This window comes from Poecilia mexicana, unplaced genomic scaffold (assembly GCF_051168715.1).
Source record: "Poecilia mexicana isolate PSO_F unplaced genomic scaffold, ASM5116871v1 scaffold_2, whole genome shotgun sequence".
Classification (NCBI taxonomy): Eukaryota; Metazoa; Chordata; class Actinopteri; order Cyprinodontiformes; family Poeciliidae; genus Poecilia; species Poecilia mexicana.
Window position 1 is genome coordinate 14,500,193 of NW_028263371.1, and position 25,022 is coordinate 14,525,214.

The 25,022-nt window shown below is 38.4% G+C and overlaps 3 protein-coding genes and 1 long non-coding RNA gene across 4 annotated transcripts; 1 reads left to right on the forward strand and 3 right to left on the reverse strand.

Moving 5' to 3' along the window:
• Nucleotides 1-204: 204 nt before the first annotated feature.
• On the reverse strand, nt 205-3,472 carry vtcn1 (V-set domain containing T cell activation inhibitor 1). The gene is made up of 5 exons (XM_014971306.2): nt 3,325-3,472; nt 2,806-2,870; nt 1,667-2,023; nt 1,335-1,586; nt 205-565 (listed from the first exon to the last, which is right to left on the reverse strand). Exons 1-5 carry the CDS (start codon nt 3,354-3,356, stop codon nt 453-455), a joined length of 819 nt encoding a protein of 272 aa, XP_014826792.2. The 5' UTR covers nt 3,357-3,472; the 3' UTR covers nt 205-452.
• Nucleotides 3,473-5,330: 1,858 nt separating this feature from the next.
• Nucleotides 5,331-16,605, reverse strand: LOC148160461 (NLR family CARD domain-containing protein 3-like). The gene is made up of 10 exons (XM_088011441.1): nt 16,546-16,605; nt 14,915-15,044; nt 14,537-14,839; nt 13,576-13,654; nt 13,029-13,257; nt 11,106-12,894; nt 8,665-8,838; nt 7,827-7,988; nt 7,270-7,313; nt 5,331-7,136 (listed from the first exon to the last, which is right to left on the reverse strand). The coding sequence occupies exons 2-10, from the start codon at nt 15,001-15,003 to the stop codon at nt 6,601-6,603; spliced, it is 3,405 nt and encodes a 1,134-aa protein (XP_087867567.1). The 5' UTR covers nt 15,004-15,044; nt 16,546-16,605; the 3' UTR covers nt 5,331-6,600.
• A 1,765-nt stretch (nt 16,606-18,370) lies between these two features.
• LOC106906163 (uncharacterized) lies at nt 18,371-19,876 on the forward strand. Its single transcript, XR_015765051.1, has 2 exons — nt 18,371-18,984; nt 19,369-19,876. It is a non-coding gene; the product is annotated as an uncharacterized LOC106906163 (long non-coding RNA).
• Nucleotides 19,877-21,853: 1,977 nt separating this feature from the next.
• Nucleotides 21,854-24,753, reverse strand: LOC106923606 (uncharacterized). The gene is made up of 5 exons (XM_088011624.1): nt 24,117-24,753; nt 23,941-24,037; nt 23,737-23,856; nt 22,467-22,545; nt 21,854-22,277 (listed from the first exon to the last, which is right to left on the reverse strand). Exons 1-5 carry the CDS (start codon nt 24,212-24,214, stop codon nt 22,189-22,191), a joined length of 483 nt encoding a protein of 160 aa, XP_087867750.1. The 5' UTR covers nt 24,215-24,753; the 3' UTR covers nt 21,854-22,188.
• Between the last annotated feature and the right edge of the window lie 269 nt (nt 24,754-25,022).

Below are 25,022 nucleotides of genomic sequence, written 5' to 3' on the forward strand. Positions count from 1 at the left end.
TTTTGCTCTGAAGTCTCTATCTGGCTAAGTTTTTAAAATAATTTTATATGTTGCACATAAAATTACATCACAAACAGTTTAATCCAACTTTTTGTGATGTAATTTCCAGTTTTGTTGCATTTACTTTATTCAAGAACACACAAGGATTTACATAGTTTAATAGGAGAAAAGCTAAAAAATAAATACACTACGGCAAGAAAAACAGACTTCTAAATCATTTTTCTTGTCATCAGTTACAATACAGGTTAAAAATTATTTACATACATGTAATTGAAACATACACAGGAATTAATTAACCAGCACAATATTCCATGACATATATTACAATAAAAATGGAGAGTTAAACTTTAGTTATCGCTACTTAAATAAACTGCATCTGTTCTTGAATGTACCCAGAATATAGACAATATTTGACAATGTTTGTAAAGCAAAGATAATAAGGCTGTATTTACCTACACCACATAAAACATGCACAGGGCAGATGTAATAATATTTAGATAAAACGAAACAAGCTGGGTTGAAGCGACACTGAAGGTGAAGAAGGTCCTTCCCAAAACACCACTGCCTGGAAGACACACAAGATTAGATACTGAATGTAAAATTGTATATTTTGGTCAAGTTGAGAGCAATTTTCAGGTTTTATATTAAATATTTCTGCTACTTTTCACCTGAATTTATCTATTACAGTTATTCAATGGTCCAAGTGTTGCACAACCCTTATGTTGAAGACCAAGATTCTTACAATAAAGAGAAGATGTTAAAAAACTTTATAAGACATGTGCCACTAATGGAGCACATGTCTTATAAAGACAGGTGTTCAGGTGATAAGTCAATAACATTATATACTGTATAAATCACAGTTTGGTGAAGTTGATAAGAGTTTTTCACCGTCCAAAATGTGAAGCGAAACAACAAAATATGTGTCGAATATTGCTTTTTTGGCGTGACGGTGGATCAGGAGGTGCACGTTTGTCCTACAACCACTGGGTTGCTGGTTCAAATCCTGTTCCCTCCATCTCAGCCGTTGTGTTTGTATCTTCACGGTCAAAGGTCGTGGTGGTGAAAATAAAACGAGAATCTCTCTTCTGTCAGTCTGCCTCAGGGCAACAATGTAGCTTAGCATCATCAATGGGTGAATGACTGAATGTAGCGTAAAACACTTTGGTTTGCTTGGCACAATGGAAATCCAGGACACTTACCATATATTTTGGGGTTAACAGTATGCTGTATTACATGAGTTTCGTTAATGGTAAATATGATGTAAATTTTCCCTTTGTTCAGCAGTCAAGAGTTCTTGTTATGTCAGTACAAAGGCATCATAACCAAGACTGTACCTGATATAGTTGCTTCGGTGACTGCCACCACTAAGCTGTTTTCGATCCTGCAGCTGTAGGTCTCGCTGACCTTCGCAGACTGTAGAGAGCTCAAGAGACTGTAAATCCCCGGTGAGCGTTCAGTGAAACTTGTGTTTGCGTTCAGTTCATTCCCGGTTTGGTTCAGCCACGTGACGTCTGGTTTAGGAAACCAGCTGCTCGCCTCAGAGGTCAGGATGTTGTTAGAGAACTTTAGTGTCGGCACTGAAAAGACTGCGACAGCAAAGGAACGTATTTATTAAGCACAAGACAATTTTATCAGAAAATGTAATTTAGGGAAACTGAGGGTTTACCTGCTGTCCGGAGCTGAATGCTGACTGTCCCATGGGCGACAGAGGACCGAATGGTGCAGGTGTACTCTCCCTCGTCACTGCTTCTCACGCTCCGCAGCAGCAGAGAGGCGTTACCTATGGCTACAGCGTCAGGGAAGACCTGAGCTCTGCCTTTAAACGCTGACGCTTGCCCATCAAGAGCCGGAGCTCTGTTCTCGTAACGGTAAACCGTTCCCAGATCCGTTTTCTCCCAGCTGACCGACACTTCACCCAGCCTGTTTGGTTGACTTTCTGCAGAAACATAGCAGCTGAGAATCTGGTCCTCGCCGAGGTTGGCGACCGGTTTGGTGTTGCTGCTCACCACCTTGGACGTGGATTCTGCAGACGACAATTTGGTCTCAAAATACATATGATGTCTTCTAGCCCAATACTTGAATGTTTTTAAGGAGGAAAAACATTTTAGAAGTACAACTCAACACTAGTTGTGTTTCCATTACGAATATGCGCAAAACTTTGAAGATAGTCCACTAACATTGAAAAAACATAATTTTGTAATTGCGGTGTTTCCATTTCCATTAAATAAGAGCCGCAACTAAATTCGTATGTGAATAAGTTTGTTCACCCGATAAGTCAAAGATTTTGACGGGCCTTCCCACTTCCTATTGTCTTCTTCGTCTTTTCTGCAAGTAAATAAAATCCAGTTGTTGATCCCAGGACTCATGTGATGCGTAAAAAATGTTTCCATTACAGTTTTGTGAAATACATTAATTTCTGTACATCTGAAAAACTACCTCATCCTTCGCAAAACGCTTTTATTGAAAAACGTGAGTTTGTTTTCATCAAAACTTCCACGTTTCCATTCAGCAAATTTATTTTAAAAATTCCAATTTGTGCAATTCTATGGAAACACAGTTACTGTTAATAGTGTAACTTCAACTAGAACAAGCAGTCAAACAGAGGTTTGCATATCAGTACGGCTCTGTGCATAAGGAAACATATGGTTGCATGCTTGGAACGCCTTGTGTCATTCCAGCAGCCACAAGGATCAACTGCTCTTCAGTATAAACAAACAGAACATACTGAACACACCCATTACATGTCTGCCATTGCTAAGCCTGACTGAGTCACTACTACTACTACTAATAATATTAGGGTCTTACTTGAGAAGGCCAGGGTCAAGATGAGGATGATGAAGGCTGCTAACAGGACATTGAGGGTCACCAAGCTACATGTGGAGAGAAACAATCAGGAATGAAACAGGTTTATTCATACATTTACATATGAGAGATGCAAAGTTCCTTGTTTCAGAATATTATTGCTTTTACATCTTTTATTGCTTGATGTTATTTATTGTTACACTGGAAGTCTGATAAATGTCCCTCATTATCCCAGTGGGTTCATTTTAGAACCTTGAGGAAATTACATGCACTTTATGAGGATGTACAAAAAAAGGTTTTACAAAAAAATGTGTCAATATTTTCTTTATTTTTCAAACTTTGAGTTTTTGTTAAAAAAAATATCCACAAAACTAGTACATACTATCACTTGTTTAATGCACTATTTTGTCAGTATTATGTTAAGGTGTATATATTCAACAAAAAACAGCTGTAGAGACAACTCATTTCAAAATGTTCAAAAAGTTCTCTTCATTATCAGAACCAAATTTCTGCAAATCTTACGTGAAAAAAATTATTTGTCCGACCGTAGCCATGCCTCTAGAAGACCCTCTTGTTGCTTAGCTCGGTCCGGTCCAGATATTCTGCTCATGTGCCTCTTATCTCCACAGATAATTCCTGTACACGTTTATCCTGCAGCCTGCATAGAGCGACTGTCTCCTACTTTCCTCTGCATGCAGAACACAACACCATGAGTAAACATTACTCTTTAGGTGTGGGCTTTGCTCTGTTGTCACAACGGCTCATTTAGCTCTGCAAAATAAAAACTTCAGCGTGACAGGCGGAAGAATTCAGAGTCAGTATCTAGTTTGGTTCATTTTAAGCTAAATGTTCATATTGTTATTATTGCATTTTTCAAATACTGAAGTAGCAAGCATGATCAACTCTAGCTTAAATTCTTGGCGAGCTAACATGTAACCTATTCTGAGGCTTTTTGTAGTCTATGCTACTCCATCTTGTTTATAAAGGTCAACTTTCCATCTCTTTGGTATGTTACGCTTTATATTAATTATAATTACATCAAACCCTGAACCCTGAATACAACATTTGGGACGATGTTATAAGTAAGTAAAGTACGCAAGTAAACATTTATTTATATAGCACATTTTCACAGACAGACATCATAAAGTGCTTTACCAATAGAGTAACCACTTCCACATCATCAGGTGGTAAGAGTAGCTCTGCTGCAGCCCACAGAAGGAACGCTCCACAACTTCTAACTGGGAGACTGGGTCCTGGTGAAGGAGATTCATGCAGCATTGGAAATCCAAACATTTTCAGGGCCCATTCCAGATCCTCCTCACCACAACCTCTGCTGTGAAGGATACAGAAAAGGTCACCTATTCATCTCAGCCACTGCCATTTGTTCAGGGGACCAACGTGTTCCTGTCGTCATTCACATAGGGAACCGCCATCCAATCATGTGACACTGTGACTCAAATCTGCAGGCAGAAGCACATCGTTATTGTCTTCACCGTATACATGAATGCCCTGGGTCTTTTACTGAGACAATAGAAGATTTAAAATCCCTTTGGATAAAACTGGCTCAGGCCTCTGGAGTTGAGAAAAAGTTTCCTGACTGGCTTGAAGACATCTTCAGTGAATGGAAGTTTTTATTGTCTCAATTACTTGTGCTTTGATTTCCTGCATTACTTTTCTAGCATTATATGGCTGTTGTATTATTGAGGTTTAATTATGAGGTTGATTGAAAAATCCATGTCCTATCATATCACAGGACAAAAATGGCATTGATGAAGACACTACATCAATGCTAGGGAGTCGACCAGAAGATCATGTAGAATCAGACATTCAGTAAAGTCCATAAGAAAGTTAGGAAAAGAAAGAAATGCTGCACCATACTTCATGTCTTTTACAATTTTATAATTGTAAGCTCCCCCTAGTGGGCTGATGGGCTTCAGTTTGATGTGAGTTTGCACCATTTTATACTTTCTGTTTTTGCTATTTTGATTTTTTTTTGTGTGTGTGTTTGCAAGATTTTCTGTTACATTAGATTTTTGTGTGTGTGTTTTGAACCTACCAGCCGCTGTAGCAAATAGCTGAGGCCCCCTAATTTAAAGTATTTCAAGTTTTAAGACAACCTTTGCTGCATCAGCTAAGAGGCTTCAATTTGATCAAATTTGTCCAAACTGCCCTTCGTAGCAGCACTTATTATACCACCTATCAGCTCCTCTGTGATTGGCGGCTGTTCCAGGTGTCTATCTGTTCCTGGTGTTGCACCTGAGCAACGTCACGCCGCACTTCGAGATCTGGCAGATCTGGCAGCTGTCATAGACGGCTGCCCTGGCCATCTATGACATCGCCAACAGGGTGAGACGATGGCGTGGACGCCTCACTCTCTGCTGGCTTCTTCCTTCTTGATAGGCTGCTGCTGGTCCTGCTGCAGGAAACCTTCACCAGATAGGATCAAAGAGCTGGAGCAACAGCCCGGATTCAGAACCGGACCAGAACCAAATCAAATAGCAGCCAAAGTCCAAAAGAAGAGACTGAGAGAGTCTGGAGAATCTTTAATTAGAACTGCTTTAAGACTCATATGAAGCTCTGGAAGAAAACAGGAAAAACATAAATCCAGCAGTGGGATGACAGAAATTATAATCATAATAAGGACCTGGATCTGCTTAATAAAATACAACAAAGTTATATTTTTATAATAAAAATAAAAGAAAATATATTAAATTATACCATAGTTCAACAAACTGTGGAAGACAAATCCATGTTTACAATAAAAAGAAAGAAAACTGTTTAAAAGTTTCAAAACCCCCAAGAATAGTGAACACCATAGGTGGAAAATCTAAAAACCCGAACACCCCCAGCCCCCCAAAAAACAGCAACATAAAGATATGTAAAAATTTTATAAAATAAAACATTGTCCGGACCCCTGCAACCCTTCCGGGATTTATGCCCATGGTTGAGGGCCTCTTTGGTACTTTTCGTGCGTCCAGCGTGACAAGATTTGAAACCATTTTGTGCGTTTGAAGCGTCAAGAGCGTCCAACACGTCCAATGTAAATCAATGGATACAGTTGATGCGTTTGATGCGCCCTCGACACGCCTCCACATAGATCTTGAACGTAAACCAGACGCGCGAAACACAAGGTGTAGAACAAAATGTCAGGGGCCTGCATTCAAAGTGTGAATGCATTAAACTTGAAGCGTCGGACGCATTTTTTGATGCTCATAATGCTTTTGGTGTGCACGCACCATAAGCTCCAAGAAAAAAAAAATACAATCAAACTGTACAAATAAAACAACTAAAGATGACCTGTTATGCAAAATCCACCTTTTGCAGGTTTTTGTTTTCCATTTGGGTCTCTATTGATTCTAGAAACAGACCAAACTCTAAAACAAAACCATTCAGCTGCATTCTGGAGATAATTTTTTTGGTGACTAGAAAATCAGTTACTTCAAAAACCTCCCGATTATGATGTCAGAATCAACAGACACTGTTCCATTACCAAATAACCACCCAACAACTCTTACAGAGCTCAAACTCATTTGATCAGCTGGTTTTATGGTTGTATTCATTGTACAATGGTTGCTCCAGAATTGAACCTTTGAATTCTGGAAGAATCCCAGCTTTCATCTTTAAAGGAAAGAAGAAGTTTACAAGAAATCTTTTCCAAGAGTTTTTAAAAAAGAAACCAACAGAAAGTCACAGAAAGTCAAAATGTTTCTGAGTGACAGAGACAGGCATGTAGAGACCGAACTATCCGTTCAACAGGGAGAGACTTTCTCTGAATGGAGGAAAATCTTTATACTCATCTCAGCACAGAAACACTGAAGAACCAAAACCAACTGTAAATCCAGGAATCAGAAGTTCAGTGAATGTGGTGTTGAAGGTGTGGAGGTGGATCAGTGAGTCAAAGGAGACTCTGTAGAAGGACAGAATGCCAGCAGGACAGTCTACATACACTGCTACTCTCATAGAAGAAACAGATGAGGAGGAAGAGAAAAGAGGTGTTTCTCTGTTATTGTGCCAAACAGAGTAACCATGATGATCAGAGCATCTCAGACTCCAGGAATGATCATTAAATCCAAACACACCGTCATTACTGTATCCTTTCCTCCTGATTCTTCTGTAACTCACTGATATCTCAACCATTCCTCTCCACTCGACCTCCCAATAACAGCGACCGGTCAGGCCAGTTGTACACAGCAGCTGACGATAAAAATGAAATCTGTCTGGATGATCAGGATATGACTGAAACTCCATTCCCACATATGTCGCTTTCCTGTTGTCTTCAGACAGTTTGATCTCTTTGTTCACTGTGTTTGTGTCGATGGTGAGTTGACAGGAATCTGATGGGGAGAAAGACAATCCAGCTGCAGTTATTGATCATTTATTGATCTTTGATGATGACTCCTGTGACGTTTGAAGATGGTTGAATGTGAGCTGCTTTGTCGTCATGAATCAGATGAGAAACACACTTACACTTCCTCAGACCTGGTTTCAGCCATCGGACTCCAGCAGGTTTCCTGAAAGGTCAGAGGTCAGACCATCATTTTCTTTCAGGAGGGAAATATGGACATTGAAAAAAAATCAGATTCACTCTGGCATGCTGCTGGAAGAACTGGATCTGGTCAGTTGGACTATGTGACCTGCTGCTTAGGTTGTCTGGTCCATTGTGGGAAGAACCAAACTGATGGAGCAGCTTCAAGCAAGACAGCATGACACAGCTTGTACTGTCTGTCATGTTGTTCAGGAACTTGTTTGTAGATGGTTTTATAAGGTCCAACAGAGTCAATGTAAGTAGTTAGAACTAAAGTGTTTGGTTAGAAAACTGAAGTTAAGAAGAAGCTACATATAACCAGAGTCTGGTCAGAGCAATGAAACAGACAATGGACTGACTGCTGTCTGTTCCAGCTGAGAAATTAATAACTCAGAAGCATTTACCAATCATCTACTTATTATTTAAACCATATTTATTAGTGGAACAGAGAATATAGTTCCTCATTAAACCCATAAGAACCTTTCTGATGAATCGTCACCTGAATATCTCCAGTGTACAGCCTGAACCAGACGGCAACTTCTCCCCTGAATCTTGTAGATCGTTGTTCTGGAGGTCAACCTCCACCAGAGAGCAGGACTGGGAGCTCAGAACTGGTGACAGAACTTCACCAGTTCTCCCTGATAGGTTACAGGATCTAAGTCTGGGAGACAAAACAACAACAGATGATATTTGTACATAAAACTTTGTCTCATTGGCTTGTTAGAAATGTAAAGATGAAATGTAAAAGAAAAATTGGAAAAATACATTTCTGTCACACTCAAAGGAAGAATTGTTAAAAATGTGCAAGATGACCCAAACCTCCAGTGAAGCTATTACTCAACATGCAAGGGAAACGTTCTTTGTAGATATCAAACAAAAACATTAACAATGCTCGAGCTTTATTTGTAACAGTTGACAGAATCACAAGCCCTCCTGTGACTGTGCTATCTGAACTGCAATCAAACTTGGTCTGTAATGAATTTGATAACTTCTTTGCAGAGAAAATTTTTTAAAATCACAGAAAGGATGGCACTTTACTAAATACTATGTTTCAGTTGTTGACTTTGTGTTTATAACTGTATTTTTGTGTTTTTACAATATCCTGGAGAATCAACAATTACTTTTATACTTCACTAATCTAATTTAAATCAAGGGTGAAAACTCACCTGTTTAGAGCTACTTTTGTTTAATATCAACTGGAACATCTTATATTGTAGTTTTTCTTTTGCTCTGCTTGTGTTGTTTTTGATTTTCTACTGATCATGTAAAGCACCTTGAACTGTCTTGTTGCTGAAAATGTGCTATGTGAGTAAACTTCTTGTCTTTTTTCTTCATACCTGAGAGTTTCCAGTTTGCTGTGTTGACTCTTCAGTCCAGACGACAGCAATTCCAGTCCTGAATCTTGCAGCTTGTTGTTACTCAGGTCCAGCTCTATCAGATTATTGGACTGGGAGCAGAGAACTGAGGCCAGAACCTCACAGCTTCTCTCTGAGAGGTTACATCCATCCAGTCTAATGAGACACAGATTAAAAATGAATTAGAACAAAATCTGATGGAATAAGACAAACAAACAATTTTTTCTAGTATTAAGTCAGATGAGAACGTTTATGAAAGTAAGATCTCAGAAACTCAAATGAATACAATGCATGGTAAAATCTTAAAAAAGAAACAAATGTGATGGTAATGTTGGTAATTTCCTGACCCTCATGCAGAGAGAATCATGCTATGGAGACCAGGGCCCCGTTTCAGAAAGCAGCATAAGTGAAAATCCTGACTTACAGTGGGGAGAACAAGTATTTGATACACTGTTGATTTTTCAGGTTTTCCCACTTGCAAAGCTTGTAGAAGACTGTAATTTTTATCATAGGTACTCTTCAACTGTGAGTGATGGAATCTAAAACAAAAATCCAGAAAAATACAATGTATGATTTTTAAATAATTAATTTCCATTTTATTGTGTGAAATAAGTATTTGATACACCAGAAAAAATGAAACTTAATATTTGGTAAAGAAACCTTTGTTTGCAATTACAGAGATCAGACATTTCCTGTAGTTCTTGACCAGGTTTGCACACACTGCAGCAGGGATTTTGGCCCACTCCTCCATACAGATCTCCTCCAGAGCCTTCAGGTTTCGGGGCTGTCGCTGGGCCACACGGACTTTAAGCTCCCTCCAAAGATTTTCTATTGGATTCAGGTCTGGAGACTGGCTAGGCCACTCCAGGACCTTAAGATGTTTCCTACGGAGCCACTCTTTAGTTGCCCTGGCTGTGTGTTTTGGGTCGTTATCATGCTGGAAGACCCAGCCACGACCCATCTTCAGTGCTCTTACTGAGGGAAGGAGGTTGTTGGCCAAAATCTCACGATACGTGGCCCCATCCATCCTTCCCACAATATGGTGCAGTCGTCCTGTCCCCTTTGCAGAAAAGCATCCCCAAAGAATGATGTTTCCACCGCCATGCTTCATGGTTGGGATGGTGTTGTACTCATCATTCTTCTTCCTCCAAACATGACGAGTGGAGTTTAAACCAAAAAGTTCTATTTTTGTCTCATCAGACCACATGACCTTCTCCCATTCCTCCTCTGGATCATTCAGATGGTCATTTGCAAACATCAGACGGGCTTTGACATGCGTTGGCTTGAGGAAGGGCACCTTGCGTGCACTGCAGGATTTTAATCCTTGACGGCGTAGAGTGTTACTGATTGTTTTCTTTGAGACTGTGGTCCCAGCTCTATTCAGGTCATTGACCAGGTCCTGCCGTGTAGTTCTGGGCTCATTCCTCACCGTCCTCAAGATCAATGATGCTCCACGAGGTGAGATCTTGCATGGCGCCCCAGACCGAGGGAGATTTTCCGTTATTTTGTATTTCTTCCATTTTCTAATAATTCCACCAACTGTTGTTGCCTTCTCACCAAGCTGCTTGCCTATTGTCCTGTAGCCCATCCCAGCCTTGTGCAGGTCTACAATTTTATCCCTAATGTCCTTACACAGCTCTCTGGTCTTGGGCATTGTGGATATGCTGGAGTCTGATTGATTGAGTGTGTGGACAGGTGTCTTTTATACAGGTAACGAGTTCAAACAGGTGCAGTTAATACAGGTAATGAGTGGAGAACAGGAGGGCTTCTTAAAGAAGAACTAACATGTCTGTGAGAGCCAAAATTCTTACTGGTTGATAGATGATCAAATACTTATTTCACACAATAAAATGGAAATTAATTATTTAAAAATCATACATTGTATTTTTCTGGATTTTTGTTTTAGATTCCATCACTCACAGTTGAAGAGTACCTATGATAAAAATTACAGTCTTCTACAAGCTTTGCAAGTGGGAAAACCTGAAAAATCAACAGTGTATCAAATACTTGTTCTCCCCACTGTAGTTCTGAGTCAACTGCATAGCTTGGTTTCAAAAAGCCAACAAGCCATTATTTTGAGTCAACTTACTGCTGTAACTTACTCTGTGAAGCAACCCTATTCAGCAGCCGGGTTGTTTGAGCAAATACTGAGCTTTTCCTATCATCTAGCTGAGATCTGCCACAAAGGAAGAGTCAGAAATGGTGAGTCCTGTTCTAGACAAGCCTGTAAGTGAGACTTGTAAGGTATATGAATATTTGCGCAAGACACAGTAACTGTTTGCTCTATTTTCATTGAACACACTCTGAGAGAAATATCTATATTTTCTAATTTATCCTAATTTGCAGAATAGAATATCCAGGATAACAGTCTCTCCGCCATGGCTTTAGCTCCTGATCAAAACCCAAATTTTGTCCATACTTACAGAGCTTTCTTTGATGCTTTAACAACTGGCAACAGCCTTAGAAGAACCTCCTCTGAAGCAGAGTATTTCTTCAGGTCAAACACATCTAGATCGTCTGCTGATGACAGTAAGATGAAACCCAGAGCTGACCACTGAGCAGGAGACAGTTTATCTGTGGAGAGACTTCCTGAATTCAGAGACTGTTGGATCTCCTTCACTAGAGAAAGATCATTCAGTTCATCCAGACAGTGGAACAGGTTGATGCTTTTCTCTGCAGACATATTCTCACTGATCTTCTCCTTGATGTACTGAACTGCTTCCTGATTAGTCTGTGAGCTACTTCCTGTCTGTGTCAGCAGACCTTGCAGGAGTTTCTGATTGGTCTGCAGCGAAAGTCCCAGGAGGAAGCGGAGGAACAAGTCCAGGTGTCCATTTGGACTCTGCAAGGCCTGGTCAACAGCTCTCTGATGGAGATCATTTACATTTGATTTGTTAGAGAAGGATGGTTTTAGTAGTTTTCCTTCCATCAGGTTGACCCCAGAGTTGACAAAGGTCAGATGAACATAAAGAGCAGCCAGAAACTCCTGAACACTCAGATGGACGAAGCAGAACACCGTGTTCTGGTACAGCCCTCTCTCCTCTCTAAAGATCTGTGTGAACACTCCTGAGTACACTGAGGCTGCTCTGATATCGATGCCACACTCTGTCAGGTCTGATTCATAGAAGATCAGGTTTCCTTTCTGCAGCTGATCAAAAGCCAGTTTTCCCAGAGACTCAATCATCTTCCTGCTCTCTGGACTCCAGTGTGGATCTGTTTCAGCTCCTCCGTCATACTTGACTTTCTTCACTTTGGTCTGAACCACCAGAAAGTGGATGTACATCTCAGTCAGGGTCTTGGGCAGCTCTCCTCCCTCTCTGGTCTTCATCACATCCTCCAGAACTTTAGCAGTGATCCAGCAGAAAACTGGGATGTGACACATGATGTGGAGACTTTTGGATTTCTGGATGTGGGAGATGATCCTGCTGGCCTTCTCTTCATCACCTCTGAATCTCTTCCTGAAGTACTCCTCCTTCTGGGGGTCAGTGAACCCTCTGACCTCTGTTACCATGCCAACGCACTCAGCAGGGATCTGATTGGCTGCTGCAGGTCGTGTGGTTATCCAGAGGAGAGCAGAGGGAAGCAGTTTCCCCCTGATGAGGTTTGTCAGCAGAACATCCACTGAGCTGGACTCTGTAGCATCAGTCAGGATCAGATTATCATCAAAGTCCAGAGGAAGTCGACTCTCATCCAAGCCATCAAAGATGAACAGAACCCGGAAGTGTTCAAACCTGCAGATTTCTTTGATTTCAGTAAAGAAGTGATGAATTAGTTCCACCAAGCTGAACTTTTTCTCTTTCAGCACATTCAGCTCTCTGAAAGTGAATGGAAATATGAACTGGATGTTCTGGTTGGTTCTGCCCTCAGCCCAGTCCAGAGTGAACTTCTGTGTTGACAGTGTTTTCCCAATGCCAGCCGCCCCCTTTGTCATCACTGTTTTGATTGGTTGATCTCTTTCAGGTGGGACTTTAAAGATGTCTTCTTGTCTGATTGTTGTTTCTGGTCTGTGTGGTTTCCTGGATGTTGTTTCAATCTGTCTGACCTCATGTTCATCATTGACTTCTCCAGTCCCTCCCTCTGTGATGTAGAGCTCTGTGTAGATCTGGTTCAGAGGGGTAGAACTTCCTGCTTTAGCAATCCCCTCAAACACAGACTGGAACTTCTTCTTCAGACCAGATTTAAGTTGATGTTGATAAACGGATGCAACATGTTCTGTATTGAAAGAAATTTTTAAAAAATTAAATTAATATTTAAATATTTATTTAAATGTATAATATTGCATCCATATTATGTCCCTAAATACATAATTTAATCTCCAGGTTAAACACTGACAGAAATGATCCAACCTTTCTGCAGACAGTCAGCCAGCTCCTCCTGCTTCATCTTCCTCAGGAAGTTCAGGGTGATCTTCACTAAAGCTTCTCTGCTACTTCTCATCTGCTCTTCATCCTCATGTTCCAACATCTCCTCATCTTTCCACTGACTCTCTGACCCTTTAGGATCATCTGAAGTCACTAACTTCTGGAGCTTCTTCAGTTCATTCTTCACAAAAGTGACAACGTTGTCCTCCAGCAGCTGAAACAGAATAATATATAGGAAAAATTAAATCATGGAGCTAAACATCAGGTTTGTGTTGGACAGACTGACAGGCCTATAATGTGATTGCATGTTTATTTGATTGATGATTTTGATGATGGCATTTGACAAAATCTAATATTTATAATTTGTATGATAATTGGCTACTGTGTAGTGTTTTTATGGTGTAAAGCACTTTGAACTGCCTTGTTGCTGAAATGTTCCATATAAATAAACTTTGCTCTGGTCTCCAAATTGCAGCATGGAGATCACTGTGAGCAGAACCCATGGAAATGTAGTTGTTGTTCATGTACAGACCATAAATATGGAGTCCAGCTGTGTTTGATGCTGTTGGACAGACGGGTCACTGGGAACCTCTGTGCTCTGATGGTTCACTCTGTGGTGACATAAATATAATCACAAGATAAAAATAAAACACTAAAGAACAGGAATATCCATTCAGTAATATTTCTGTTTTCCTTAAAATCTGTTCTAAATCATTCAGTTACATTCAGATGCTGCGGCCTCTGTTGTAGTTTGTTATAAAAATGACCTTTTACCAACCTCTACCATCCTGACCTTACTGAAGGAACAGTGACTCTAATACTAGTCTATGATCAGAGGCTCCATCTGCTCTCTGTCAGTCACTTATATAAATTTAGAGACACAATTATTAAGCCAATGACTGATTTGAAAATTAAAATGTTACAGTGTAACAGTATCTTTAATAACTTTGAAGCCAAGTTAATCAGAGATAACAAAGTCCAAAGGAAGATTAGATGTTTATATCCTGAGATTAATTTTTGTTCATGATAATCATCATCCAGAATCTAAAGAAATCTAAAGAATAAATTCTTCTGAAGAACAGGCACAAAACAATGTGCTAGAGTCCAAACTGGGAATACATTTATTTACTTAATTGTGTCATTGATTATATTTTTTAAATGGTTTGTATGGAATTATGTCTCCAGCTGAATCCACACTTCCCCCTGCTGGAACAGGTGAACTACAGATACTTATAGACATCAACAATTACCCTGAACTCACTGGAGGCTGAATTTGCGGGAAACTTCCAGAAAAAATATACAGTTTCATAAATAGGAATAAAAGTAGTGACAATGTGGAATCCAGACATTGCAAATTGAATAAGTTAATTATTTACTTTATTTAGCATCCATCACACACTGCTTCACTTACACAGGAGAAAGAGTTAAGTTCTCATTAAATACATCAGAATGAAATTAGATTAAACTAATGTGAATATTTAGAAACAGCTCACCTGTTTGTTGGTTGGTCTGATTTAAAATAAATATATAAATCCTTCGACCTGTCGCTCTTCAATGACACACAGCTCGGTTCTGGTTCTGGTTCTGGTCCAGGTCCAGGTCCAGGTTCGGCTTTAAAATAAATATATAAATCCTTCGACCTGTCACTCTTCAATGACACACAGCTTAGTTCTGGTTCTGGTTCTGGTTCAGGTTCATGTTCATGTTCAGGATCAGATCCAGGCCCAGGTCCAGGTTCTGGTTCAGGTTCTGGTTCATGTTCAGGTCCAGGATCAGGAACAGGTTCTAGTAGTTTCCTGTGAACAAAGATGGTTTGGTGATGTGAGAGTATGAAGAAAAGTCCTGGACAGTTAGAGATGTTCTGATCTCACCTCTGAACATTGCTCTGGTTGTCCTGTTCTCCACACAGAACGCTTCTAGAGGGAGAGACTCCGTCCTTTCTTTCCTCACACTGATCCATGTTGCAGGATTCACATCAGCTCACACACTTTCTACCTTCACCTGAGGAGGAAACACTCATCATTTATCTAAAATTTTACTAGAACCATTATTAGCATTGGCACTGTAAAAATATCAGCTGCTCCTCTGATTGACTCTTCTTCTTTGCTTCATATCAGAATCAGTTACATGCAGTGAGGGGGTGTAGGACTCCCTCTATTAGTCCACTAGATGGTGCCACTGAGCTGAACTTAACAGAGGACACACTTCATAAACTAATATATAAACAAAAAAAATTAAACAAGTAGTTAGATAAAAGCGGATGACTCCATACAAAGTTATCCAAAAGTTAAAAATGTTTATGATGCAATTTAAATTCAGTCTCACTTTGATTAAAATGTTTCAAACAAAACCTAAAATGGTTTCTGAACATTTATTTACAGAATTACATTTTAATGAACATATTTAAACAACATTTGTAGAAGTATGTACAGTAGTAGTGGAGTTTCTTAGAGGTAGGCAATACTGGGAATTTTGATATCAATCCAATACCAAGTAAAGGCCAGGCCAGTATATGTGATATCGAAAACGATACCAATATTTTTTCATATTTACTCTTCATAGATCCAAAGAATCCAAAAGACTTATGGATATAAATTCGCCATTATACCTGACAACAAAGTACTTTAGAGGGCTGACAAACCACAATTCAACAAAATGAACACACCACGAATACTGTAAACAGTTTCAAACTTATTCTGTTTTTCAAGTCAAATAATACAAGAAAATAATACAAAGAATAAGGAATTTATTCCCTTCAGTGCACTTCTGGCTTTAAATAAAATAAAATCAATAAGTGAAAATTAAATAAAGAAAGAATACATTCTCCCATGTTTGGCTGGAGCTGCTGAACCACATGACGGTGCAACAGCAGACGACAGAGGGTGGAGCAGTGCTGCTCTGTGTGGTACAAATATATTTGTGGTACAAATATATTTGCACAAAGGCGACTCCTGACGCAGAGTTTTCTCTGTGCTCTGACAGGCACAGAGGAGACTTTGATGAATCTGTATGAACAACAGTCAGTGCAGGCAAGAGAGAAAGCGCTTGAGTATCTTTTTAAATGAATATCGTTCAATATCAATACCAGCATTGGTATCAATATTAGGATCGATCCGCTCACCTCTAGTGTTTTTACATTAAGCCTAGATACCAGCTATGACATCAATGGTGCAGAACAACTCAATATAATGTCTAATAAGTTAGAAGTTAGAACTCTAAGTTGTTAAAAGTTTAGGTGGTTCATGATTGGGCCAGTGCGTGAGGCATATTATGATAATATAATAAAAGTTCCCTGAGATTGCTAAAATGATAGACAATTAATGTTTTCGCTAAGAGTCGCAGAAACGTTCAATAAATATACTGCTGACCTTCTTGATTAGGTTCGACCCTGTTCGCTTTATTGTTTTTTGTCCAATAATATGAAAACTGGGTCAATATCTGCTGAAATGAGGCTGCCTAAAGCTGTTTTAAGAAGAAAATGAATAAAAGCAAAACGGTTTACCTTTAAATGTAGCTCAATTGGAGACAGCTACCTGCGCCACAATGAGATGAGAAGAAAGTGAAACTAACTCTGCCTCAGTTCAGATGAAGAAAGGAGTTTTGTGTTTTTCCCTGATGCCGACAGAACCGGTTCAACCTGTTCTGCTGCAAAGTCAGACCGTGACATGTAGAATAATTATCTACTGGTCAGAGTTTAAAAAGGATAAACTTTATTTGCTGATTGAACAGAACCAGAACACTGTAAATATACAATTGTTATACACATTTTAAATTATTTGGAATGTGACATGTTCTTTCCTGATGAAGATGAAGAACACGCTTACATTGTCTGACATAAGTTTGTTTTTGTTTTGTGTAACTCTTTCTTGTTTTGTTAAGATCGCTAAAGTCTCTCTCCTTGAGGTCAACGTTTTGTACACTTTCTCTCTTTATTTCAGGTCTAATGTAGTGAATTGCAAGTTTTTTGATACTGAAAATAAAAATAACTAAATATTTGACATTCTCTGACATCCAATTTCAAGTCTGCAATCAGAATTAATGCAGTTTTTGTTATGGTTTACAGTGTGAAATGTATGATGGTTTGTAAGGGCCATTGCAGATAAAACAAAGATACATTTCTGCCAACAAACTGAAATTCTGAGATCTCAAAATTCAAAAGTTCTGATTTCTTTTCTTGCAAATTTTTTGACGTTTCAAACTCAGAAATTTCCATGACTCTGAAAATGTTCTGAAATTAATCTCAAAATTTCAGATTTTTTTTCTCGTAAACTTTTGACTTTCTCATAGAAATGACATTAGGACATTTTAAATACAAAAAAAGAATAATAGTTAACATGCCTAGATATGAAAGTGAAAATAACAGAATCATAGAGTAGTCCTGTCCTTCTGCATGATATAATGTTGCTAAAGAAAGATGGCGTCTATTGTGTTTGTTCTTGTTCATGGTTATTGTCTCTAGTTTCTTCTCTTTAAACTTCTGTTGTGTAGAAGGTTGATGCCGAGACTTTTTCCCAGACTTCAGAAATGTCAATGACATTCTCACCACCTTGTAGATTCTGATGGTGCTTCATGCTTGGAAGTAATGACATTTTTCCCAACAGCTGAAAAAGTCTGTATGTAGTTAGACTAATGCCTAATTGCATAATAACCTGGAAAAAGTTTATCAAATCACCACTACACTTTTTTTTTACAACCACTAGCAAAAATTTAGCTTCAAACAGTTCAACCACATTGTACTTTGATTTGCCAAGAAACAGAGACTCTTTTTACACCACACTAACTTTACCAAAGCAAAAAGACTGAAAACCATCAAAATTCATTCTGCCAAACATTAACAAAATATTTTCTGCACACAAGGAACGAGGAAAGATGCGCCGGCTTTTAAAACAGGGAATGTCCCGTCAGACCGTCAGTTCCCAAAACTACACAAAAGCATGCGCGGTGTCAGTGCGGCTCTGCCGGACCGCGTTGGGGTTTTAAAGAGTCTAGTGCAATCATAACTCAAAGACATTTGTCAATGCGCACATCTTCAGAGTGAGAATAAAAGGATTCAGATTTTTATTAAACCTTTATTTAACCAAATAAAAACCTGTTGAGATCAAGACGTCTTTCACAAAGGTGACCTGACCAAGACAGACAGCAGCACGATAGACAGGACAAGTGAACACAAAAAAACAAAATTATAAGCATCCAAAGTACATCTTTCTTCAGTGTAATGTTGACTAAAATTACAAAATGTTGCACAGTTTCAGACATTTCTGAAAACTGAAAGTAAGCAGCATCATCATTATGAAAGCAGTGGCACGCCGTGGTTCACCACTGGGTCACATTGATTGTGGTTTAGTTGCAGACAAAAAGTGGAAAGACATTTTGACTTCACCCAGAGTGAAAGGCGAGAACATCAAGAAGAAGTCGACACAACCAGAGCAACATGGCAGCAACAGAGACTTCAAACTCTTCAGACAAAATGCCATTGGGTGCAGAGTCCACGACAAGGCTGTTGAAACTGGTGCAACATGCAGTCAGCATGTTCCTGCTGGTTGTCCTCTTCTCCATCCTGCAGTATGTATTTGACATGCACTTCGTTTGCTCCTGCAGGCCTGGTTTACATCCCAGCGGTTTCTTATACTTGGTTTTGCCTCCCTTGATCCTGACTTTTGTCGTCAACATTGTTGAGCCTTTTTACCGCCGAAAGCCTTTTTCCAGTCAACGAGTCTTCGAATTCTATTGCCCAAGTAGCTGTGTCGGGCACTACGTCATAAAGTTGGTCATAAGGTTCACCAGTCTCACAGCTCTCTGGCTTTCTCTGGTTTTCTTTGATGGAGACTGGTACTTCTGCCTGAAGACAAACCTCAACTCAACTCAGACCGGAATGCCTTGCAAAACAAATCTGACCTACGAAGAGGAACGGACCCGGGACTACTACAAGACCATGTCACTTGTGAGTATCACTGCACTGATTATGGAGCTCAAAGCCGATTAGTTTTGATGTCAGTTTCAAGTAACTGGAATAAACTTATTTAGAAGAATCTTATGCTATTTTGCATTTCTTTTAGAGACAGAACACTCCAAACTTTAGCTGTGATGATGGGATTTCTTTAGTGAAATTTGCTGTCAGATTGAAGACAGGAGTACAAAAAGGTTTTGAGTCTTTGACTTTACAGCCTGTACTACTTTAAAATATAATATAAAACATAAGGTTACAGTTATCCTTAAAGTGGCAAGGTGCTAAACAAAACTGACAAAACGCTGAGTTCTTGTTCTTTGCCACCATCCCTTAAGAAAAATGCAGATCTTTTTGATTTCATTTCTCTTTTTCTCTCAGGACATTGGCCTTGGCCTGTGCTGCAGTTTTCTGTTTCTCTGGAGCATCTCAGAAGTTTGGAGAGCCTGGAAACCGGGGTACAGATGTGGAGCTCCCTACTACAGCGTGGTGTATGACAACCTGCTGGCAGAGGAAGTCGCAACCATTTGAATGAGGAGCTACAAAAAATGGCAAAAGAGAAAGCAGAAAAACTCTGTGAGAACTACATTAACAAGTTTCTCTTCCCTTTTTTACTTCCATAACTAATAACAAAATCCCTCAGTTCTATTCTGGACCAACGTAATGGTTGGTTTGCAGTTTTTCTTACTTTGTTTTTGATTTTATTTAACTTTTTTTCACTCAATTTTTTCCTAAATGGGAACTCATTATTATTATTTGAATATATAAGAGTAATTTTGTGTCTATTATGTGGGAAAATTGGGATACCTCACTGTACGATTGTCTATATTTTGATAAATGGATAATATCAACCAACTGTTGATCCATTAAAATCTTCTGTACAATGAAATGGACTCCAATATTATTATGTTCAGCTTAGATATTGAATCTTTACTTACGAATAATAACAATCTGTCTACAGTCACTGGAACATTTCCTTGACACCAGATCTACAGAAATTACCATCTACCTACTTTTAATTAAACTAGCTGTTTTTGTTATGAAGAGGAAAACATGGCTTAGAAAAGATGTTGAGCCTTAAAAACTTACACATATAATCTGATTTACCAGATGTAAAAAAAAATATCAGCAGCTGATTAAAAAGTTAGTTTTCCACGGCCATTCTTATTTTGAGTGTTTAAGTTGATCTGGTCATTCGTGCTATAAATCACATGAATATTTGAGGTTGGTGGAATTTCTGAACAGGACCTGAGAAGTGATGTGGTCACTTTTTTGTTTGCTTCTACTCCATACTGTCGCATTTCTCTGGTTGCTCGTGGATTCTAGGAAACCTTACGACAATCATAATACGTCCTCATAACATTCTTCATGACACTGTAATCTGTTCACTTGTTTAGGTGTTTTAACAAGGGGCTGGCTTGTCTTCTCAAAACTTGTGTGATTCAGAACTCATAGCCTCTGTTTTAATGTCGCTACACTGGGTGCCATTTAAAGCACAGAACTTTATATGGGTTGTCTGTTGCGTCTTGTGGATTTGATTCAAATTGACACCTTGTCTTGTAGCCTGAGTTTATTGACTCAAAACCTTTTAGTGGTCGCCCAAACTAATTCTTCATTATTTATTTTACGTTACATTTAGAGTTCCTATTTGCACTTTCTGAACCATTTGAAAGAAAGTTTGTTGCAGCTTATTTTCCACCAAAGTAGTCAGTCTATTGTTTTTGTCTGTTTCAGTGTCTTTATTATTTATTTTTACATTGGCTGTTATACTGAACAAATTAAAGTTGTGTTGTTTTTACAAGTTAGCTTGTGAGGTTATTGGTGTATTTCAGTGTGCTGTACTGGTCCAGTGTTATCAAATAAATTTGTAATTCAGTACATTTATGTCTGTGTTTCAAAAAAGAAACGTTTTAACTCAGTTCTGCATTGTTTTTCTGTATCGGGTCGGTATTGGCTGATAGATCACAGATATCGGCATCAGAAGTGAAAAAAGTGGATCAGTGCATCCCTAGTTTTGAAAAGCAGCCAAGAAAGATTTTATTCTTAGAAACTTTTACTTGAACTTGAGTTTTTATGATATACATTAAAGATTGTATTGTGTTTGTTTTCTATATTGTACATTGTCCCCCTCAGTGTAGCGATCTTAGGAGAGCCAGTGCTACAGATTGAAATCACATAGGTGACCATCTTTCTCTTCTGATCATAATATAATTCCAAGATGCTGTACTATGGACCTCCAGGGACATCATATGTATTGGGTTTTTCATTTCTGTCCATATTGGTTTAGAAGCAAATACAAAACAGGGCCAGAACTACACAACATGAATCTCTGTTTAACTAGTTAGAAAAATTCTCAGATACCAAAAACTGAGACCAGTAGCCAGTTCTTCTCTGACTTTATTTTGACGGAGGATGTTTGGCCGGGTAGTTTGAAGATTTCTGGTTGAAACTGTTTTACAAACATTCTGAAGAAAGACAAATTTAAATTTGGATAAAATTAGAACTTTGTAAGTAGTGGACAAGATCTCATGTCATCTTGTCAATACATGATATAAAAACCAAGATAAAATTCTACGTTGAAATCCTATTAAATGCTTCTTGGTTCACGCATTGATTCTATGTGGGGAGATCTGACTAATCGTGCGCAATTTTGGTTTTCTATATGTCATATGGACATATGAGGTTAGGAGAATTTCCAGATTAGGCATGTGTTGTGCTGTGGTTGTTGTTTTAGTTATGATTCCTTTAAGAACAAATGTATTATACCCCCCTTCATAGAAATGTGATCTAAACCAGCCTCGTGTCATCACCTTGATTCCTTCAGGCTATTATCAGTGACATCATGAACAATTACATTCAGACTTGGTTATTTGTGTATTTAGGATTTTAATAGACTTTTTCTTTTAAAACTAGTTCAACAAAATACAGAGTAAAGTTGTACAGAAAATGTTAAAACCTAGAACCACAGTACCCAAACAGCCACATTTAGCAGCTGCTAGTAACATACTACACTAGAGGTAGCTTTGTTACAACAGTGTCAACATGTCCTTTTCATGAAGATTTTTAACTCAATATTGCCAATCTAATGCATTTTGTGTTCAGCTATATTAAATTAATTTTGTCTTAACATTTATTTTCTGACACATAATTTGTTAAACATTGCAGAACTCGACCTTGGTCTAATTTTGAAATGTCAGCTGTTCAGACTTTGCAGGTGGCGAGTCCATACCCAAGGCAGGCCCATTCGTTTGTCATCTCTATGAAGCCGGGGGCTGAAGTGAGGCCGCTTGCTGAAATATAGACATTTGTGATGGATATATGACATCATTTTACATCCATGCAGAGTCATTAACTTCAAGAAGATTTAAACGGGATGCAGGGTTTAGTCAGTAAGGAACAAACAGATTTATTAAAGCAGTTATGTTAAGATGACAAACATGATAGTAGTGGAAAATAAACGGTTCCGGTTGTTTACTCACATGAGAGCAGATTGTAGAGGTTACAGTAGTTGAGTCCGTCATCAAGAAGACTGGTGAAGCTCAGAGAAATGGACTGACCCTGGCAAAGTATTACAAAAATATGCTTTTAAGCTTTTATATGATGACCAAAATAATGAGAGCTTTGTAAAAACCTCAATGTGTAAACATTTTAGCTATATGGTACAGACCACACACCTAACACCTAAAAAAAAAACCTGTATTTTTGATGCAGGTGTCATAAGATCTTCTTAAACCCTAAAATATGAAATGTATCATTAAAAAAAATAGTTTTTTTTCCTCCCAGATCTACCAGTTTAATAAGATACTTTTTTCCACACAAAAAACAATAAAACAGCTGCATTTAATGATATTCTTCTCTGATGCCCTCTGGTGGAGAATCTAAGTACTGCAGGTTGTATTCATCAAAAACTCAGTTTCCACGGCGTATAAACTATTTTTCTAATGTTTAGAACCAGAAAATGTAAAATATTATTATTTTAAATAATGTTGTCCTTAATACAGAAGAAGGGACGATGAGAAAAAATTGTAATAAATAAATAAATGTATTAAATATATATATAAAAAAATCTAATCTTAAACATTTTTTTAAATAAATGTTTCATTATAATTTCAAAATAATAAAATCTAATCTGTTTTTATTTATCATTATAAAATATATGTCAATATAGCTTAAATGTATTAAATTTATCAAGCTGCTTTGCTCTTGATAAAAAAGTTTCTAAAGAAGAAAAAGACCGAAGGAAACGTCCAGAAGCTGCTATGGCGGACACTGCTGCAAAAAATCCCCAAGAATTCATGGCCAATGTATGAGGCAGAATTTAAACAAGTTCAATAAAATTGAGGAAAAACATTCTTAAGTCAATGTTTCTTTATTTTGTAGCATTGTCTGTGGGCTAGCCAGAAGCTAATGTTTCTTTATTTTGTAGCATTGTCTGTGGGCTAGCCAGAAGCTAATGTTTCTTTATTTTGTAGCATTGTCTGTGGGCTAGCCAGAAGCTAATGCTGTTTTGGGGGTCATGGCATGAAATAGTTTGGAGACTCCCGCTCTAAGTGATGCTTTAAGAATCGCTAAAGCTGTATGAAGCTACAGCTTGCCAATTAAAAACACAAAACATGGCGCTGTGGGAGCGACGGCCGTCGCTGGTTCTTGTTCCGCTTTCTCACATCCATTTCCGATCTAAAAACTGTCAAATAAAGGCCACTATAGCCTAAAAGATCATTTAGAAAACGAAACAACAGAGTTTCTTACAGACACTCGACAACCGCTGGCCATGGTGATGGGATTTAGCGTGAAGGTGATGTTCTCAGCCTGCAGGCCGTCCGGAGACGTGTGGTTGGCTTTGAGAGTAACAGGAGTGGCTGACACAAGCTGGAGAGGACAACAACAGTTTTATTCACGATCAACATGAATAAACTGAATTTAACCACATCGTTGACTCTGAAAAGCTTCTACCTGATAGTGGCATTTATCACAGCCGATCATAGGGCTGAAGGCTTCAATTTGCTTCACTAGTGCGGTGCTGATTTCAGTGCAGGGCATCTGAAAGAGCCTAGAAGGAGGAAAGTGAAACACTGGATTTAGAGCTGTGTCTGACATGATGTCCTCAGAAAAGAGGGGGCTGAACTTACCAAAGAGAGCTGCAGAAAGCGTGGTAGGGGATGGGGATGGCAGCGAGGGAGCCAAACTCTCCAACAAGGAGAGCAGAGACCAGCAGCAGAGTCGCCATGGTTACAGGTTACTTCCTGGTGTGTGGTCCTGAGACTGATGATGAGGGATTGTTGGTCCTCTTGAGCTTTATAAGGGTTTGTCATGAGGGAAACCAAAGAGGCCCGAAATTGATTCCTTCACAGATGTGGCTTCTTCCGACCGTATTAATTATCTCCTGATCATGTGGCCCATCAGTAATGCGTTTACTTATTGTCACAATAACAAGGGGTTTGGGTCCTTTCTTCTTTTTCTTTATTTAACATTCAAAGTAACATATTTTTTAAAAATAAAAAAGTGAAACATAAAGATTTGTTTTTATTTTTTATCTTTTTTTTAAAATGAACTTATTCTGTTCAAACTGTAGCAGTACAATAAATCAGAATATTATTGAAAAGTCAATTTATTTCAGTAAATCAATTCACTAAGTGAAACATTAGCTTACTGCTGATGAAAACAGGACATTATTACAACAGACAAATATAATAAACTTTAAAATACAATATAATAAATGCTTAAAGTTTGCTATTTTCAAAAGGTACTTTTAATTTGAAAAATGAGTCTCATGGGAGAACATATTCTAATTTATTGACTATGGTTGTAGTTCTTTGTTTTGTTTTCTTTAGATTTTACACATAATTCAAGTTTTTCAGTCTTTTGCGCTACGAGACGTATGAATGTCTGAAATAACCAATTAAGGTGACATAATACTGAACAAAAAATTATTTTTTGTATGACTTGTGAAGTGTTTTAAATCATTTATCTAACAGGAAGTGCTTCACTTACAGCGACTCTAGCGCAGGAGGTCAGCTGTGATGTAAAGTTGCGAT

Bases quoted from the DNA above. Each gene is read 5' to 3' on its own strand.
- vtcn1 (XM_014971306.2), bottom strand. From the start codon at position 3,356: ATGGCTACGGTCGGACAAATAATTTTTTTCAC. The intron at 2,024-2,805 runs GTAAGACCCTAA...TGTCGTCTGCAG, and splicing joins CTTGACCCTGGCCTTCTCAA to AATCCACGTCCAAGGTGGTG. The intron at 1,587-1,666 runs GTAAACCCTCAG...TTGCTGTCGCAG, and splicing joins CATTCAGCTCCGGACAGCAG to TCTTTTCAGTGCCGACACTA.
- LOC148160461 (XM_088011441.1), bottom strand. From the start codon at position 15,003: ATGGATCAGTGTGAGGAAAGAAAGGACGGAGTCTCTCCCTCTAGAAGC. The intron at 8,839-11,105 runs GTAAGTATGGAC...GTGTCTCATTAG, and splicing joins AAAGCATCAAAGAAAGCTCT to ACTGGATGGATGTAACCTCT. The intron at 7,989-8,664 runs GTATGAAGAAAA...TTTGTCTCCCAG, and splicing joins AGCAAACTGGAAACTCTCAG to ACTTAGATCCTGTAACCTAT.
- LOC106923606 (XM_088011624.1), bottom strand. From the start codon at position 24,214: ATGGCGACTCTGCTGCTGGTCTCTGCTCTCCTTGTTGGAGAGTTTGGC. The intron at 24,038-24,116 runs GTAAGTTCAGCC...TCCTCCTTCTAG, and splicing joins GCTTTCTGCAGCTCTCTTTG to GCTCTTTCAGATGCCCTGCA. The intron at 23,857-23,940 runs GTAGAAGCTTTT...TGTCCTCTCCAG, and splicing joins GTGATAAATGCCACTATCAG to CTTGTGTCAGCCACTCCTGT.